General features: G+C 48.1%; 1 protein-coding gene across 2 annotated transcripts in view; it reads right to left on the reverse strand.

Annotated features, from left to right (window-relative positions):
* The window catches only part of LOC149334883 (ectonucleotide pyrophosphatase/phosphodiesterase family member 1-like), a 65,640-nt gene extending 50,942 nt beyond the window's left edge, over positions 1-14,698 (reverse strand). Inside the window, exons 1-2 of one of the 2 annotated variants that reach the window (XM_089551522.1) lie at positions 14,457-14,698; positions 1,158-1,291 (exon numbers count right to left, since the gene is read on the reverse strand). In XM_089551522.1, coding sequence (XP_089407648.1) covers positions 1,158-1,291; positions 14,457-14,484 — 162 coding nt within the window. In that variant the 5' untranslated portion in view covers positions 14,485-14,698. The remainder of the gene's footprint in view (positions 1-1,157; positions 1,292-14,456) is intronic. The other variant, XM_089551521.1, reaches the window with a different exon arrangement.
* Positions 14,699-16,542: the final 1,844 nt, after the last annotated feature.

The following is a 16,542-nucleotide window of genomic DNA, read 5'->3' on the forward strand; positions in this document are numbered from 1 at the left end:
ATACGGTCACGAGAGATATCACTGAGACTTCAGAGATTGCGAAGCTAGGTCCGGCACGCGTTAGCACTCCATCCATCACCATATCAAAAAAAGAACACAAGAACACACAGGGCACAAGAACACACAGGGCATTGGCCCTGAGGTCGGCGTTTTCAGACTACTGCTGACGATGATGATGGCGAATAGAAATTTCTTTGCAGGGGAATTGTTAACTTTGTCACGGTCGGCGTATCATCTATGATATTGTATGTAAAAAAAAATGTGAAAACGTTTTCACTTCTGTTCCGACAGCTAAGTGAATTGCTAACATAATAACAGAAAGAGCCTGTTTCAACGCATTTGTCAAAGCACGGCCAAAGCGTCAGCTGCCAGAAATACAAGAGACTTGCTGAAAGACAAATTCATGCAACAACCTTAACGGAAAAACAGCCACAAATTTTATGGTGGCACTTGCTAGCGATAGAGCATATTTTAATTTCCTCTTGACCTACTGTGTCTTTGCCGGCAGTTTTCTAGTCTTTAGGCATGCGGAAGACATAGAAATTAAGCAACTTCATGGTTTGGTTTATGGGGTTTAACGTCCCAAAGCGAATAAGGCTATGAGAGACGCCGTAGTGGAGGGCTCCGGAAATTTCGACCACCTGGGGTTCTTTAACGTGCACTGACAACGAGTACACGGGCCTCTAGAATTTCTCCTCCAAAGAAATTCAACCGCCGCGGCCGGGATCGAACCCGCGTCTTTCGGGTCAGCAGCCGAGCACCATAACCCCTGAGCCACCGCGGCGGCGCAACTTTAATTATGCTCTAAGGGTCTTTTTCCTATTAAATCTCGCAGTTTATTTACATTTATGCATTAGAAAGAATAATTAGTGGCGAAATCCTAAAAGTTCGCAACTTTCATCTCACGTTTTCAATGCTTAGGCGTTGCAGGGTCAAAGATTCCTGGCAACTTCACCTTCATTGTATGTACAAACCGACACCCGCATAGTGTCTTAACTGTCAAGCACAACTTGCTCGATGCAGAACTGCGTCGACTATGCACGCCCATTCTACTGCATCACACGGTCGGAACCCAGCTGCGGAGGTGTCGTGTCGTCGATTTTCTGCAAAGACCGGAACCTGCGCAGCCCACTCGGGAGCCCGTTCGGGGGACTCACCCACATGGGCGGTCGCTGGTCCTCCTCCATGTCGAAGCGGTACTCTCCCGGGGCAGAGCCCGTCGTCGAGCTGGGCCGCATGTAGCCGCCACGCTCGTGGCTCGCCGACACACCCGTCTCGGTCCGGCCGATCACTGCGACAAGGAGGTGTCTCGTAAACTGAGAGACCAGAATTTCTTTCCTTCGCTGTTAGTGTCCCTCTCATCGCTCAATAATTACCACCGCACAGCAAGCGTCACTAACATGAAACTAAGTCTAAATTTGCCCCCTCTCACTTGAAGGAATTGGTGAGCGCTAAAAAACACGGAAAAGGGACGAACACACAGGACAAAGCGTTTTCTAACAACTGTTTAATCTCAAAAGTAACATGACTATATACACACATTTGACGTCATATCATGCACAGAAGAGGGATGAACGCACGCGCTGACAAGAATGAAGGAAAAAAGGAAAACAGGTAAAAACTACGCGCGCTTACAACAGCCGAAGATTACTATTCTTGAGATAGGTTAATTCAGTTCCCCCTAACATCACCGAAGGGGAGCTGACGCATTCCTTATCTGGAGCAACGTGCATTGCGAAAGCTTCGATAATTTCTCTGTTTCTAGCCCTACCTATTACCTTGGTGTTTTTTAGCAGTGACGTATGCATTTACAGTGTGCACAATGAGGTGCCAGATTCCCGGATTTTGCAATTTGTTCACATGATCTTTCGTGTTCCCGGAGCCTCTTGTTAAGGCATCTGCCCGTTTTCCCTACGTAAGTTCGTTGGCAGCTGAGCGGAATGCTGTAAATGACGTTTTCGTCACACTTTACATAGGTGTTTCCGTGTTTTTTAGCGCTCACCAATTCCTTTAAGTATGTATTTCCAACTAGCCCCAGTAGTAGCTATTTTCCCCTCTCACTGTCCGTCGTAAGATATCTCGTATTTGCCTCTTCCATAAAATTTATCATCATAACCATCAACTCAGAACGCGCCTGATCACAGATGCTGCTCATGTTTCTGCTCGTATCGATCATTGCTACAAAGTCGTCATACCTCGCCAAAACACCATGACGTATGCACATTCATTTCTACCAAAAACATCCCGTGACTGGAACCATCTACCTGCTGCCCCGGTCGCTATCACCGACAACCACCGCTTTCGTACTTCACTAACACATTTTGAAGTCTTTCTTTATTTTATTTTTTTCTTCATAATTTGCACTCGGCGCATATCATGTTCTGTACGACTGTTCCTTCTTTTTTTTAATACCTTGATGCTGTACTCTGCTGCATTCTGTTCAACCAAACGATTGGGTATTTGTAACCTACCCGTGTGCGTTGAATACGTGCCGTTTTTGTTTTTTCGTCGTTGTTGTTGCCTTTCTTTTCTCTTTTATTGTTATTTTTTCTTTTCTTAACCAAATTGCTGAGTGTCCTTTGTATTTCTGCCCCTCCCCTCTACAATGCCTTTTGTAAGCCCTGAGGGTAAAATAAATAAATAATAACAATGTCGACCCAAGGCAGTGGCCAACCGGAAGCTATTCGGGCCGTGCTCCCGTACGTACGTGCTCTCCGTGAAGGAGATTTTAGGAGAAAGTGAATGAATGAATGAATGAATGAATGAATGAATGAATGAATGAATGAATGAATGAATGAATGAATGAATGAATGAATGAATGAAACTTTTATTGGTCCACCGAGAAGGAGCCCCCAAATCCCCGGTCCCGGAACGCAGGCCTGGGACGCGGGTAGGGTATGCTCCGCAGACTAAGGACTGGTGAAGTGACATTGTTGTGTCACGGCCTCAGCCGCCAGGCGGGTGGATCGCTGCTGGATGGCAGGGTTCTCGCTCTGCAGCGAGACTTCCCAGGCTTCTCTACTGTTACTGCTTATGCCGGCGCCCGGGGAACCGGCGCATTCCCAAATTATGTGATCAAGAGTGCCCCTTTCACCGCAGTTTTTACGTTTAGAGTCATTCTTATCCCCGGTCTGTGTCAGGTAGACCCAGACTGAGATGTAATTTCCAGCTTGTACCTCCTCCAAATGGGCGCCTCGTTATTTTAGAGATACCGATATGGGGGTGGAAATATCTTTGTATGTAATTTATAGTGTTCGGTGATTTCGTGGTACTTAATGATGCTATCTTTCATTCCCTCGCATCCGGGCTGTTCTACGGTCGCTCGGTAGCAGAGATCTCGAGCGAGCTCGTGCGCAGCCTCGTTGCCAGGGACAGATTCGTGCGCAGGTGTCCATATGATGGATATTTTTCGATTAATTGGGTTCGTTGAGAGGATGCGTCTGGCTTCCTCCGATATTCTGCCTTTCGCAAAATTCCAAATGGCTGCTTTGCTGTCGCTTATTATTATGTGTGTTCGGGTCCCGACGCAGGCTAGAGCTACCACGCCTAATTCGCATTTGGCCTGATCAAGCTAATTTTTTTAAATTTTTTTTATTGTACGGACCGCAGACAAATAAGTTAAAATGTTTTCTTGAAGGAATCAGTGGCTTTCTATAAAAAAGAATACAGAAAAAAAATATGGAGCAGAGGCAGCTCGCCCACAAGCGCAGAATAATACCATTTCATAAAAAAAAAGTACAGAGGTATAAAAATACGAAGAAATACGTAGCGCGGTTAAGATACGGACAAAAGGGACACAAGAACACAGCGCTAACTTTCAACAATGCTGGTTTTTACGCCAAAGTAATCAGTGTGACCTTCAGTGCAGAAACGAGACACGCTCATTGCTTTCCTTGTGACCTCAAGAAATCTGTCCGCACCTCCTGTGTGAGGGTTTTTACAGCAGTGTGAACGTTTGCCAGAAGTTGGGTACCTTTCCCATGTTCTTGTAAGGCGTTTTGAAAAAGTTCCTGCAGAAAACGGGTGTCAATCAAGAGGCGCCGCTTAGCAGGGAAAAAGTTATTCCTTCCTTACCTCCACGGGCCCTCCCATAACCTAAAAAAAACAAAAAAAAAACCAGATAGCGCAACGGGCAGGCGCTAAAGTGGTCTTCGAGCATAAAACAAACTGCGTGACTTGTGTACTAAGGCGGCGATGGAAGTTAAATAAGGTTATACAAAGAAACATGGCATAAAATTTGTTGACTGTGTCGAAAACGTGCTATACTAGATGCCTCTTTTATGTGGGAGGCAATATGCAAGACAAACAGGCAGATGCAAGTGACAGCCTTCGAAAACATGGTTGTGGCGTGCAGAATATGTGCAGTAAACGTTTTTCAGCCCACTGCCGCGTGTGTAAATGTATACAGATGCTAAAGAAAATTATTTAAAAATTCATAAAAATGGTTTTGGGAAAGGTTGTGTAAGCAACTCTTCTGCGGAATTCTTGTCACGGCAACTCGCGTATCTAGATGGCGTTTGTTGCTAGATTTGCCAACGACCGCTTAATGCAGCACGAGCGAAATTACAAAAAAAAAAAGACGTGCACTTAGTTGCGCATTGCAGCTCTTGTGAGCAGTGTACGCCGCATTTTGACAGTGCGAAAATTCTAGGTAAAAGCAAAGATGACATCGATCGTGAATTGCTGAAAGCGAATCTTGTACAGATCGCAATTCGACATTTTCTCTGCCACAAGATATGCAGTATCTTACGGTGTCGGTTGTGGGGACGCTTTCGTCCCCTGCGTTCGCTTTCCCTCAACGCGCTAGTTCCCTGTGGTTAGCTCCTCCGCAAAGCACTCCTCTCGGTTCGGTGACTTTCCACTAACAGGGGAGGGCGCTCGCGTCGCAGCGACACCAGCGCCACGGATGGCGTTTTGCTGCGCGCTCGCGGGGAGCTACGGGGTCTCTTCTCAGGGTTGCCAGGTTTGGCTACTTTGCGCCAAATTGGCTACTTTTGGGACCCCTTGGCGACAAAAATTTGAATTTGGCTACTTGGCTACTTTTTGGCTACATTTGAATTCGAAGGGAGGACTGAATAATAGGCCTATTTTTTCGCCAATGATCCCAGTGCATCTTTGCTGGAGTGCGTTAGAATGCCACACGTAACTCTGTTATTCTACGGTACCTGCCCTGTTGTTAAAAATGTACCTGTAATCATCTCCTAGACATAAAATACTTCTCGCTCCTGTGTTCACTTAATGCTCGCCGGACTTGTTCTCCTAGCCGAGACTCCGAAACTCTGGCTCTGCTATGCAATGCGGATATGTAGCTTCCTTAGAACTAGCAATAAGAAATGTCATATCTCTAGTCACTGAATGCACCTCAGGTAAACAGGGAAGTGTCTTGCTACTTATCTGATACACCTGTGTGCTCAGTTGACAACTGGTTCAAAGCGAGTTGATCAGCCGCACATGCCAGCCCGACAGCCACTTGTATGATGCTGAGAATTGCAGTCCTGATTGAAATTTTTCAAGGCACATGGTTTTTTTTTTTAGCCGATTAGTGGCGAGCGGGGAAGACCAAAAAGTTTTGAAACGTGATGACGAAGGATCTTCGTATCGCATAGCGATATAGAGCTGGGGAGCCATAAGTGGCTGAAAAGCAGCCCATTTGACCTGAAAAACTTTGGCCAAGGCCGCGTGCTTTCTATGCCTTCAATACATATGAACTGCACGTGGCACGCGGCGATCAGTCTGTTTTGCAATAGAAAGCTGAAAAAAAGATTGCAGGAGAAAAACCGAACAAGAAATAGGCGCATATGAAATCATGGCCTTGTTTACAGAACAGTGAAAAAATTTCATAAGAGAAAGCCATGCATGCCATATTTAATGATGATGCAAATTGTTATGAAAGTGGCTTAGGAACCCAAATTATTTCACCTCTGCAGAGAAGGAAAACTCTTCTGGTTACTTTCCCACACTTTCACTCCCTTTGAAATTCCTCGCGTGTTTCCGTGATCCTGTCCCATGATGTTCATGTATTTCCTTTCATTTGATTTGATGCTTTTATACTTCAGTTATTCGCATCCAGTGTTAACCTGCATTCGGCAAAAATTACAAATTTTTTGTGCTGCTTTTCTGCCACTTTGGCGCTTTTTTGGCTACTTTTGACACTCCGGCAGCACGTTGGCTACTTTTTGGCTACTTTTGCGATTTTTGTGGCGCTTTTTTGAGTTTAGGACCTGGCAACCCTGTCTCTTCTCCCTCGGCACCGGGAAGCAAGCGGACGTTTCGCTCGCGGCTTCGCTCTTCGTCGACGGGCGCCTCTTGGTCGGAACTTACTCCCGCCGAGCCCGTCCCGCTCGACCTCGAAGTTTATCCCTTTGCCCTACCGTGGGCGGACGTTCGCTCGTAGCCGTGCTGGTGAGTCGGACTTCCTCGATTCCTCAGTGTATTTTGTTGCTAGCTGGCGTTATTGTTGCTATAGCAATAAATGCCTTGTTTGTGTCAGCCATTGTGTCGTTCCTTTGTTCCCGTAGAGCACGGCCCGCCGTGGTCGGCGTGCGCTCAGTAGCGTACGCGACCACGGGGTGGGGTCCGCGCGGTTTTGAACTGAGTCAGCCGCGCTTAAACGGGGAATACGCATTTATCCCCCCATTTCAACCCCACATCTGGCAGCCCAACGTGGGGCCTGCTCTTGGAACATTGGACGACAGTCTGTTCGGTTCGAGGAACGCTCTTTGTCCGGACTTGACAAGTGCTAGGCCTAGAGTGAATTTTGATCGCTAGGACCTGCGGCCTGCTTTCTTGAGTGCGAGGTGTATTGCGCTGCAGCATGTTTGAACTTTTCGACATGCTCAGCATGTTTTTTTTGTGAAGTTTTCTTCCTGGAGTTTCTTCAAGAACCACTTGGTCCGCATCGAGGGAGCGCGAGGCCTAGCGCCCGCGGAGTTGCCGAGCCCGAAGCGAGTGAGTACGGAAGCCGCGTGGGTGGTCCGAGTTTTCTGTATATATTTTCTCGCTGTCTCTTTTTCGACTCTGGGAGTCGCGGCTCTGGGAGCCGGGTGGCCTGGGGCCACGGGTGCAGTTACGAGCTCGCTGGTATTGCAGCTCGGCACCGGGCGTTCCGACACCGTCCGATACGGTGGGCGCCGATCACTCAGCAGCTGCTTCGTGCAGTGAGCGGGGAGGACCACCCCACAACGCTGATGTCTCCTCGCGGCTGCGCGCACGAAACCCGTTTCGGGTCTTTCTTTTGTTGGGGGTCGTCGACCTTCACAGTGGTAGTGAGGCCTAAGGCTATTCATAGCCTCCTGCACCTTGTCAAAAGTGACACGACCACCGGACCGTGGTATTGAGAGGGGGGGGCGCACTTTGCTGGCCCACCCGTTTTTTTTTAACCTCGCATGAACCGAGCATTCTCGTTCAACTCAAGAAAGGGCTTTGTTCACTCGAACTTTGCGTTGCACAGCCGCCCGACACGTTTTGCTAGCGAGTTGAGCATTTGAGCCACGTGGCCCTTGTGTACGCCGTTTCCCCTCCCGTGACCTACGTTAAAGGCATGCGGAGTGTGTTTTGGCAATCTTTCAGATCCAGTGGAGCCACTCCGGCTTGCTGGCGTGTGCACATCGTCTCGCTGCCGCCTGCTGCGACGGAGCGGCCTGTATCCTGTTCGCCGCATCCATCCGGGGCAGCTGTGGCGAGACCAGACAGCAGCCACCTCTGGCTGCTGTTGCCCTGGCGGCTACTGCGGAATCTTGGCCTGCAGTGGTCAACCGGCCCTCTTCGCGGGCCTGCGGACACATAGTCCGCGGGCCATGCGAGCCGTCCCAGCGGAGACCTTCACGCCGCCTTCGGAATACCGCGGAAGACTGCGTGCACGCTGTCGGCGTGACCTCCGCTGCAAGACCTGCCTCAAGTGCATGAAGACCAGGAGACTCCTCCATAGCATGTAACTTGCAGGCGCGGGGGTCTATTTAAGGTTGGGGGGATGTGGGGACGCTTTCGTCCCCTGCGTTCGCTTTCCCTCAACGCGCTAGTTCCCTGTGGTTAGCTCCTCCGCAAAGCACTCCTCTCGGTTCGGTGACTTTCCACTAACAGGGGAGGGCGCTCGCGTCGCAGCGACACCAGCGCCACGGATGGCGTTTTGCTGCGCGCTCGCGGGGAGCTACGGGGTCTCTTCTCCCTCGGCACCGGGAAGCAAGCGGACGTTTCGCTCGCGGCTTCGCTCTTCGTCGACGGGCGCCTCTTGGTCGGAACTTACTCCCGCCGAGCCCGTCCCGCTCGACCTCGAAGTTTATCCCTTTGCCCTACCGTGGGCGGACGTTCGCTCGTAGCCGTGCTGGTGAGTCGGACTTCCTCGATTCCTCAGTGTATTTTGTTGCTAGCTGGCGTTATTGTTGCTATAGCAATAAATGCCTTGTTTGTGTCAGCCATTGTGTCGTTCCTTTGTTCCCGTAGAGCACGGCCCGCCGTGGTCGGCGTGCGCTCAGTAGCGTACGCGACCACGGGGTGGGGTCCGCGCGGTTTTGAACTGAGTCAGCCGCGCTTAAACGGGGAATACGCATTTATCCCCCCATTTCAACCCCACACGGTATGTCGGCTCTATAGGTCTACCTTTGGCACGTGTCTCTCTCAGTGTATTCTGTGCGCGCATGCGCGACGCTGCTTGCAACGAACCAGTTTTGAGTGCAGCGGTCGAGTGTGCGAGTGTTTCTTCCTAATGTTCTTCTTCAATACAACACTGACTAATTTTCTCACAAGCTCACCACAAAAGTTCTGGCGATATTTTTCAGCGAAAAAGAACGCAATCACACAGGTAATGGATGGGAACGATGAGGTGACTGATAAAACCGATATTGCAAATCTGTTTAATGATTTCTTCCAGTCGGTCTTTAGTAGGGATGACAATGACATTGAGAGTGATCATACAACAATTTACACGTTGCCATACTCAATGCACGAGATTCGCATCAATAGGGAGGGCATCTGTCAGCGGCTGCTGTCTCTGGACCCGAAGAAATCGAGCGGTCCCGATGAAATACCGACGGAATTCCTTAAACGGTATGCTGAGTGGTTATCATATCATTTGCAAATTTTATTTGAAAAGTCATTGCGGGATCATTCTTTACCTCGTGACTGGCGCAGCGCAATAGTAGTTCCGGTATTTAAAGGCGGTAATCGACTTCTTGTAAAAAACTACAGGCCAGTTTCACTCACTTCCGTATGTTGCAAGGTTTTTGAACACATAATAGCTAAACACATCCTTCATTTTTTAGAAATAAATGACCTATTGTGTCCATTTCAGCATGGTTTTCGGACCGGCCTTTCGACAGTGACGCAGTTAATTGAAACAGTGAACGACTTTTGCAAGGCTATAGATGAACGTCAGCAGGTAGATGTGGTCTGTGTAGACTTCTCTAAGGCTTTCGATAAAGTTCAGCATCATAAGCTTCTTTTTAAACTACGCAGATTAGGAATCGCTAAAAATATAGTACTATGGATTCAGGCCTATCTAAGTAACCGCTGTCAAGTCGTCAAAATAGAAAGTGCAGTATCGAATAGGCGTGAAGTTCTGTCGGGGGTGCCACAGGGCTCCGTTTTAGGTCCGCTTTTGTTTTTATTGTATATAAATGATATTTCTGGTATCGTCGAATCGCCTGTCAAAATGAAACTTTTTGCCGATGATTGTTTAATTTACTCTCCTGTGGCTTCCCCGGCAGATCAGATGAACATAAATAGATGTCTTCAGTCGTTAAACTCGTGGTGCCTGAAATGGGGTATGGAAATAAACTACCAAAAATCTAATTACATGCAAGTAACAAGGAAGCAGAATGTTATGATGTTTCGATACAATATCGGTGAAATTCCTTAGATCAAGTAAAGTGTCTCAAGTACTTGGGAGTGACATTAACAAATAATCTTGACTGGCGCACCCATATTGAAAATGTCTATTTAAAAGCCTACCAGAAGGTCTGTTTCCTGAGGAGGAAGTTGCCGAATGCGACTAGAGAAATTAAATTGATTGCGTACAAGACGTTCGTGCGGCCAATAATAGAGTACGCAAGTGCAGTGTGGAGTCCTCATCAAAAGGGTTTAAAACGGAAACTGGAAAGATTGCAAAGGATGTCAGCACGTTTTATATGCTCTAAATACCGCCGCACTGATTCAGTCACAGCAATGCTAAAAGAGTGTCAGCTAGAATCACTAGAAGTAAGAAGACTAAAGCAGAAATTGAAACTTTTTTTTCTGATAATGAATGATAAAGTCAAAGTTAATAAACATCACTATGTTACACCTCCCCTGAAGCGTTGCCCTCGGAAAAATCACAGTAAGGTATTACAACCTATTATTACACGTACTGATGTCTATCGCTACTCCTTTTTTCCCGATGCTGTAGAAATTTGGAATCAACTACCAAGTGACGTTGTGGACCAAACAGATGTAGACAAATTTGTGATAGGTGTGAACGCGTTCCTGGAAGATTGCTGTGCAAATCTGTAATTCTGTGCATTTGAGTGTTTCTTTTTTTAGGGAAGAGAATTGCACTTGTGTCTGTATATGTTTCCCTCCCTGTAATGACCCTCATGCAGAGGGTTAACAGTATGAATAAATAAATAAAAAATAAATAAATGTGTGTGTGTGGTTGGTTCTTGCGCTGATGTTATGCCTCCAGAATGCAACAACCTCGCGCCAAAAGCTTGTTTTATCTAGTTTTAAACTGGAACGAACCACCGTGCTGTGCGAGCTCCCGACGAAAAATGTATTCTTAAAATTACGGGATAGAGACGCCAAAATTTTGGCATTACATTTTTGCTTTTGAATGATGCGTGAGTCGTTAAATATGGATCATCATGCGGCGTTCGAGAGATGCCGTTCGTTGACACTTGCCCCCTCTTTTTTAAGTATTTCCCGCCATTTTTTATTACCACCTTTTTCTACATATAAGCACCCTTCCATGCACACAATAGCACGTCGAAGGTTTTTAGACTAAGGCTAAATTCTCTGTTCCTTCATTAAGAAGACTTCCTTCCCTCTTGCACTGTGTTTTGCCGGGCTACCCAACGTACACATCTCTTCGAACTGCGGTAAACAATCTTTCCGCTCACGGTATTACGTGCGGGGCTTGTGGTGCAGACCGACGATGTTTAGAAGAACATGAACGGCTCGGTCGACAGCGTCCAGTTTTCGAAGCACGCCACCCACCGTATGAAGCAACGTTACTAGATTACCTGGTAAAGTAATCTAGTAACGTTGGTATGAAGCTGGTCACGCAGGCGGACGTGCGCCTGTGTGATATTGCGCAAACACCGAGTGACGTGGGCGGACGAGAGAGGAGGGTCAAATCTCGGAAAGGGCGTCCAGGCGGGGGCTTGCTTGCTACTTGAACGCGGGAGCCACATCAGCGCGATTCGCATCCCGGAAGTCATGTTTCTCTTAAGAGCACAGCACGGTGACGATGCGCTTAGCGGAGCACGTTCCCTGACCAAGAAATGTTTCTTCTCTCCTTTTCCTTTCACACGAAGCAAGATCAGCACCGCCTCATATAAGCATCTCCGACGCGCACTCACTCCGTGTAGACATAATATTTTCTCAGTGGAGACGGTGTGTGTCAGCAAGCCTTACAAAGAGAAGGCGGCATTACGGAACGGCTTCGTGCAAACAACAGTGGCATGCTTGTATAACAACCGTTATGACTGGACCAGGATAGCTCTCCGCTCTCCCTTTGTCCGTCCCGTTTTATCAGAATTTAGAGGACAGCTGTCCCTCATGTCTACGGTAGCGGTAGAAAAGGCACTGTAACAGTTAGCCACACACCTTGAAAGAAAGTAACTCTAAAACTGTTACTAGTTTCAATATAGTCCAAAGAGTTACAGTCAGAGCAAAAAGTTCGTTGTCTATTCGCTGCTGGGAGAAACCATGATTACAGATCAGTAATCCCGCCCCGCCGCGGTGGTTCAGTGGTTACGGCACTCGGCTTCTGACACGAAAGACGCGGGTTCGATCCCGGCCGCGGCGGCTGAATTTCGATGAAAGCGAAATTCAGCCACCCGTGTAATGTGCGATGTCAGTGCACGTTAAAGAACCCCAGGTGGTCGAAATTTACGGAGCCCTTCACTACGGCGTCCCTCATAGCCTGAGTTGCTTCGGGACGTTAAACGCCAATAAACCAAACCAAACCAGATCATTGGTTTGGTTGGTTTTATGGGATTATGATATGGATGGATTAGGTTATGTGATGATGACGAATATTTCCGGCGCAAAGAGGATCTGTGGCCAAACAGCGTCATGGCACAAGGCGTTTCTTCTACTCAAGGTGCGATTAAAGGAAGACCCATTTCCCAAGCATTTCCACTCCAGAGAAGCCCAGCACCAGTCCGGCGGAAAACTTGTACCCATTGCATCGCCGGTGGGTACTCAGCGGCTTGCTTGAAATGTAATGAAGCCGGTTTCAGGCAAATAGTTTCACAGATGTAAGCTTACCATTCTGGTCTCGTGCTTTCTGTCGAGTAAATCATTTCATCCTCGAAAATTGCTTGCTGCACAGCTTTGTTTGCCAACATTTTCGTCGAAAAACTTGCCTGTCTTGACGGAGGACACGTCTAATCTCACATTTATCTCGCGTTTGATATGCAAGCACCTCGGAGACGATTTAAGGATTGCTTAGAGTCTCCGAGCTTTCTAGGTGCCACGAACGAAGGGTTGTGGCTGTTCCATTTTCTTCTGTACCAAAAATGAAGAATCCAACGCCCAGCAGTAACCGTTAGATTTTTCAATTTACAGCGTAAAAGAGCATAAAGTATTCCTTTGTCAATCGCAGCAACTTTTAACCAGTTACAGGCTGTTGCAATTGACAAAGGAATGCCCTATCGTTACAAGTTACAAAAAGTAAATCGTTATTAGTAAAATGCTACTGGTAACCTGCCTTCTTGCTGTGATGACTGCCTGCGGTGAGCCGAGTCATCGCTTAATTTGTCAGAGCACATAATGACGTCACGTACGCAGTGGTAACTATACTACCAAACTATAGGAGAGTGACTGTATAATGTTAGTGACGTCACGCCGCCTCCCCCCCCCCCCCCCCCATATAGTTTTGGATCCACTCCCCCTCCCCCTGGGCAAAGTTTAAACAAATGTAGAAAAAAAAAGATTGAAGGGGACGGGATAGCGTAAATGGGTCAATGTCCATATGCGCCACTGCCCTGCGATGGCAGGTGCTTGCTGCCACCGGTAGGGCTTGTGAGACTCAGGTTGCTCCTCCCGAGCAACCTCTCGAGACCAATTATTAATTTAACTTCCACGTGCAACGGTGGGCAGTTTGCTCACAATCCGGTGGGCAGGTTGTGATTAAGCCAATAAGGTCACGTGATCTAGGTTTCTCCAGCCGCTCCGACTGCGAGACTTCAAACGGCCGACGCGCCGACGCCGGAAAATATTTTTTCCGACATGGGGGTACTATCGCTCTTGCGTTAAAAGAACAGATACACATCTAAAGGAGGAGCTTACTTCCAGCTTCATTTCGGAAAAGCAGACGATGGGAATTTGTAGCACGCATAGTTACGTTACATAAGACACGATGAGGTTGGCACAAGTCATGTTGCTGCGGGTAACTGATTGCCCTACAGTAAAAGAAAAAAATGACCCAAGGTCTGGTGGCCCTGTGTGCTTTCTGAATTATGGATCAACGTGCAGATGCGAACCAACTGTTATTAAAAAATATTAACGGGAAGTCAATATTCCTTGCTCTCCGTTATTGACAAGCGCTAAACTAGACACGCCCTATCGGCGCGGACAGCACCCAAAAGAAATATTTAACACTCGCAAAGTTGAAAGAAAGATTTGGCTAAAGTTTTGTAAACTTAGGTTGATTCTCGGAGCAAACCTCAGAGAGGGATTTTAATTCAGGGCTGGGCACGAAACTGCAAACAAAGATAGTAAAAACCAAAGTACAATTAGCACTTAAAGAAAGAAAATAATAATAAAAAACACTTTTACGACAGTTAGCCGTAATCTCCTTTCCAGGAACAATATTCCATCTTTCCTTCTTTGAAGTTTAACCTTTTACAGTCTCAACGTTACGATAAGTCCTGTTCGAACAATAACCTGACTCCGCATTTCAGTTTTGACTGCTTGTAATTTAAACATAAAAAAGAAAAATCCGCACGACTTAGAGACAACAAAACATGCGATCAAGAAGCCAAATGCACAGCGAAGTAAGCGATGCAGTTCGCCGCTTCGCCACAGAGTGTGAATACTGCAGGGTGCAGCCCCGTCGGTTTTTCCAAGAGTCCTTTACTTACAGTCAAGGGAATAATATAGACACCGTAAGCTAAATGGCATGCAAGAAGTGAGCGCAATTTGCACCCAGTTGTTTCGTGCCGTTTTTTCACCCAGTCTTTTGTTCACAAATCAGCTGAATTCTGAAAAAAAGAAATGTGGGAAAACTGTCGGACCCCTTGAAAGCGCTGCAACCTTACCGGCATCGTTGAGCGCGTTCTTGGGCATGGTCTCCGCTGCGTGTCCGGAGGGCTCCCAAACCGCCTGACAGACCGCCGGCTTTTCCAGCCTCGATCGCTCCGCCCGCTAATCTCCGCGCGAGTCGTCAAAGGCGACAGTGAACGACAGTTGGGAGCGTCGCGTCTTCTCGCGCGATAAGCGCCGACGATAGCGCAAAGCAAGCCGGCTGGCGGTGACCGACAGGCTGACCCAGTACTGCGGTACGAGACGCAGCGGCCGCGTACTTGTATAGAGGGCTATGATAAACACCGAACGCACAGGGAGCGCTGCTGCTGCTGCTGCTGCTGCCCCGTCGGGAAACGGCGATAAAATGAGCTGCAAGCATATGGCGCGCGCGTGCTGCTGCTGCTGCGCTGGGAAAGGACGGTGATCTGACTGAGGAGATGGAAGCCTGCTCGCTGCAGTTTAGACGGTCCGTCATCATAATGCAATTACCCCTCCTCAATCCAGTATTAATAAACAAACAAACAAAGAATCATTATCATCATCACCACAACAGCCCCATCCATCACCCCCCCATTATCACCAACACCATTACTCTACTACATCAGTTATTTAAAATCCACTGTGGGGACAGGTCCTTTAACAATGACAATAGACACCTTGTACCGCGTTTACGTTACCGGTACCGGAGTACCGGGAGCCCGTGCGCAGCCAATGCGCATGCGCAAATCTGACCAGACGGCCAGACGGTAGGAAGCCTCATCTTACTCGCTACGAGTGCGTGCTACGATGCTTTAGTATTCGCAGGAAATTTTTTTTAGAACGCTACTCTACTCTTAGATGATGTATCTTCTTTGGTGAAAAATAAACGTGAGGGAAACTTAAAGTTCTCTTTAAAGGGACCATGAAAAGAATTAAAAGCCGCTTGCAAATGTTAGAAGTGATGCTCAGAAGCATTGACACCAAGTATGAGTCTTCGGAACTGAGCCGGCAATTTATTATGAATTTTTAAAAATCGTGTTTTTTAAAATTCGTGGGCCGCTTGGTGTCTTCGTAGGGAGCAATTCTGAAACCAAAATCGGGAAAACAGACGTCACTAGTCCCATGACGTCGGCAGGCCACCACACGCTGTCATTCGCTAGAGCCGCGGCAGCTTCGACGTCACGGGCACACTTCCGGTAGCGGTGAAAATCGTCTGCTCGAGCTGCCGCGCGACCCCCTCGGGCAAGCGCGAGCGAGGGCATTGCCTTCGCGCATGTGGTTTTAATTTACCTCTGCCGCCTCTTTCTGTCGCGAGTTCGGGAGCCACTCGCAGTGCCTTTTTCGACCGCCCAAGATGAATACGCCTTGCTGTGTCGTCGGCTGCAAACCCAGTGACTGGCGAACTCAGGTGTTGAACTCAGGCATGTTATTCCTAGAGACGTGCGTGAGCGAGCAGCCTGGATGGAGCGCATCGGACTGCCAGCGTCGCACGCCCGCCGAAGACTCCGCGTTTGCGGTCGACACTTCGCACCTGACGCTTACTACTATAACCCAGCGCTCGTTCGACAGTCAGGCATGAATGTCAAGCACCTGCAGCTTCGACCGAAGTCGCTGCCGACACTTGTTTCTTCCCGCCGGGAACGTGAGTTTCTAGCTTACAGCGATCGGTATGAACGTTTACACGATATGATCTGCGATGGAAGACAATGTTATCTACGAGAACTTAAAAAAAGGTGCCGCATTTAGGGCACAGGACGAATTCAAAGCGTTAGCTGTCGCGAAGGGCGTTGGCCTGACGGCTACGTACTGCTGCGGTTCACATTCGGCTGCTGCTTCGACATGCAGACTCGGTCCCGACCTTCTTTCACTCTCCCGTCCGTTTTACGACCGTAATACCGTATGTTCCTTGTGTTCTAAGTCGGGCGGCGCGATTTTGCGATCCCGCAGCCGGGTGTCCAATATCATTCGACAGCTAGGCTCAGTATATGCTCGGTGTTTCACGCCAAGACTTGGCAGCATCGGTGTGACGGCCGAATCAGCGCACAAAAAAAAAAAAAAAACATTGTGTGAGCCGGGAACAGGTCCGGGTCCATTCTGCCAACTAGCAAAGAAACCCGACGC

The sequence above is a fragment of the Amblyomma mixtum genome, chromosome 7 (genome assembly GCF_055824585.1).
Source record: "Amblyomma mixtum isolate Tamu chromosome 7, ASM5582458v1, whole genome shotgun sequence".
Taxonomy (NCBI): domain Eukaryota; kingdom Metazoa; phylum Arthropoda; class Arachnida; order Ixodida; family Ixodidae; genus Amblyomma; species Amblyomma mixtum.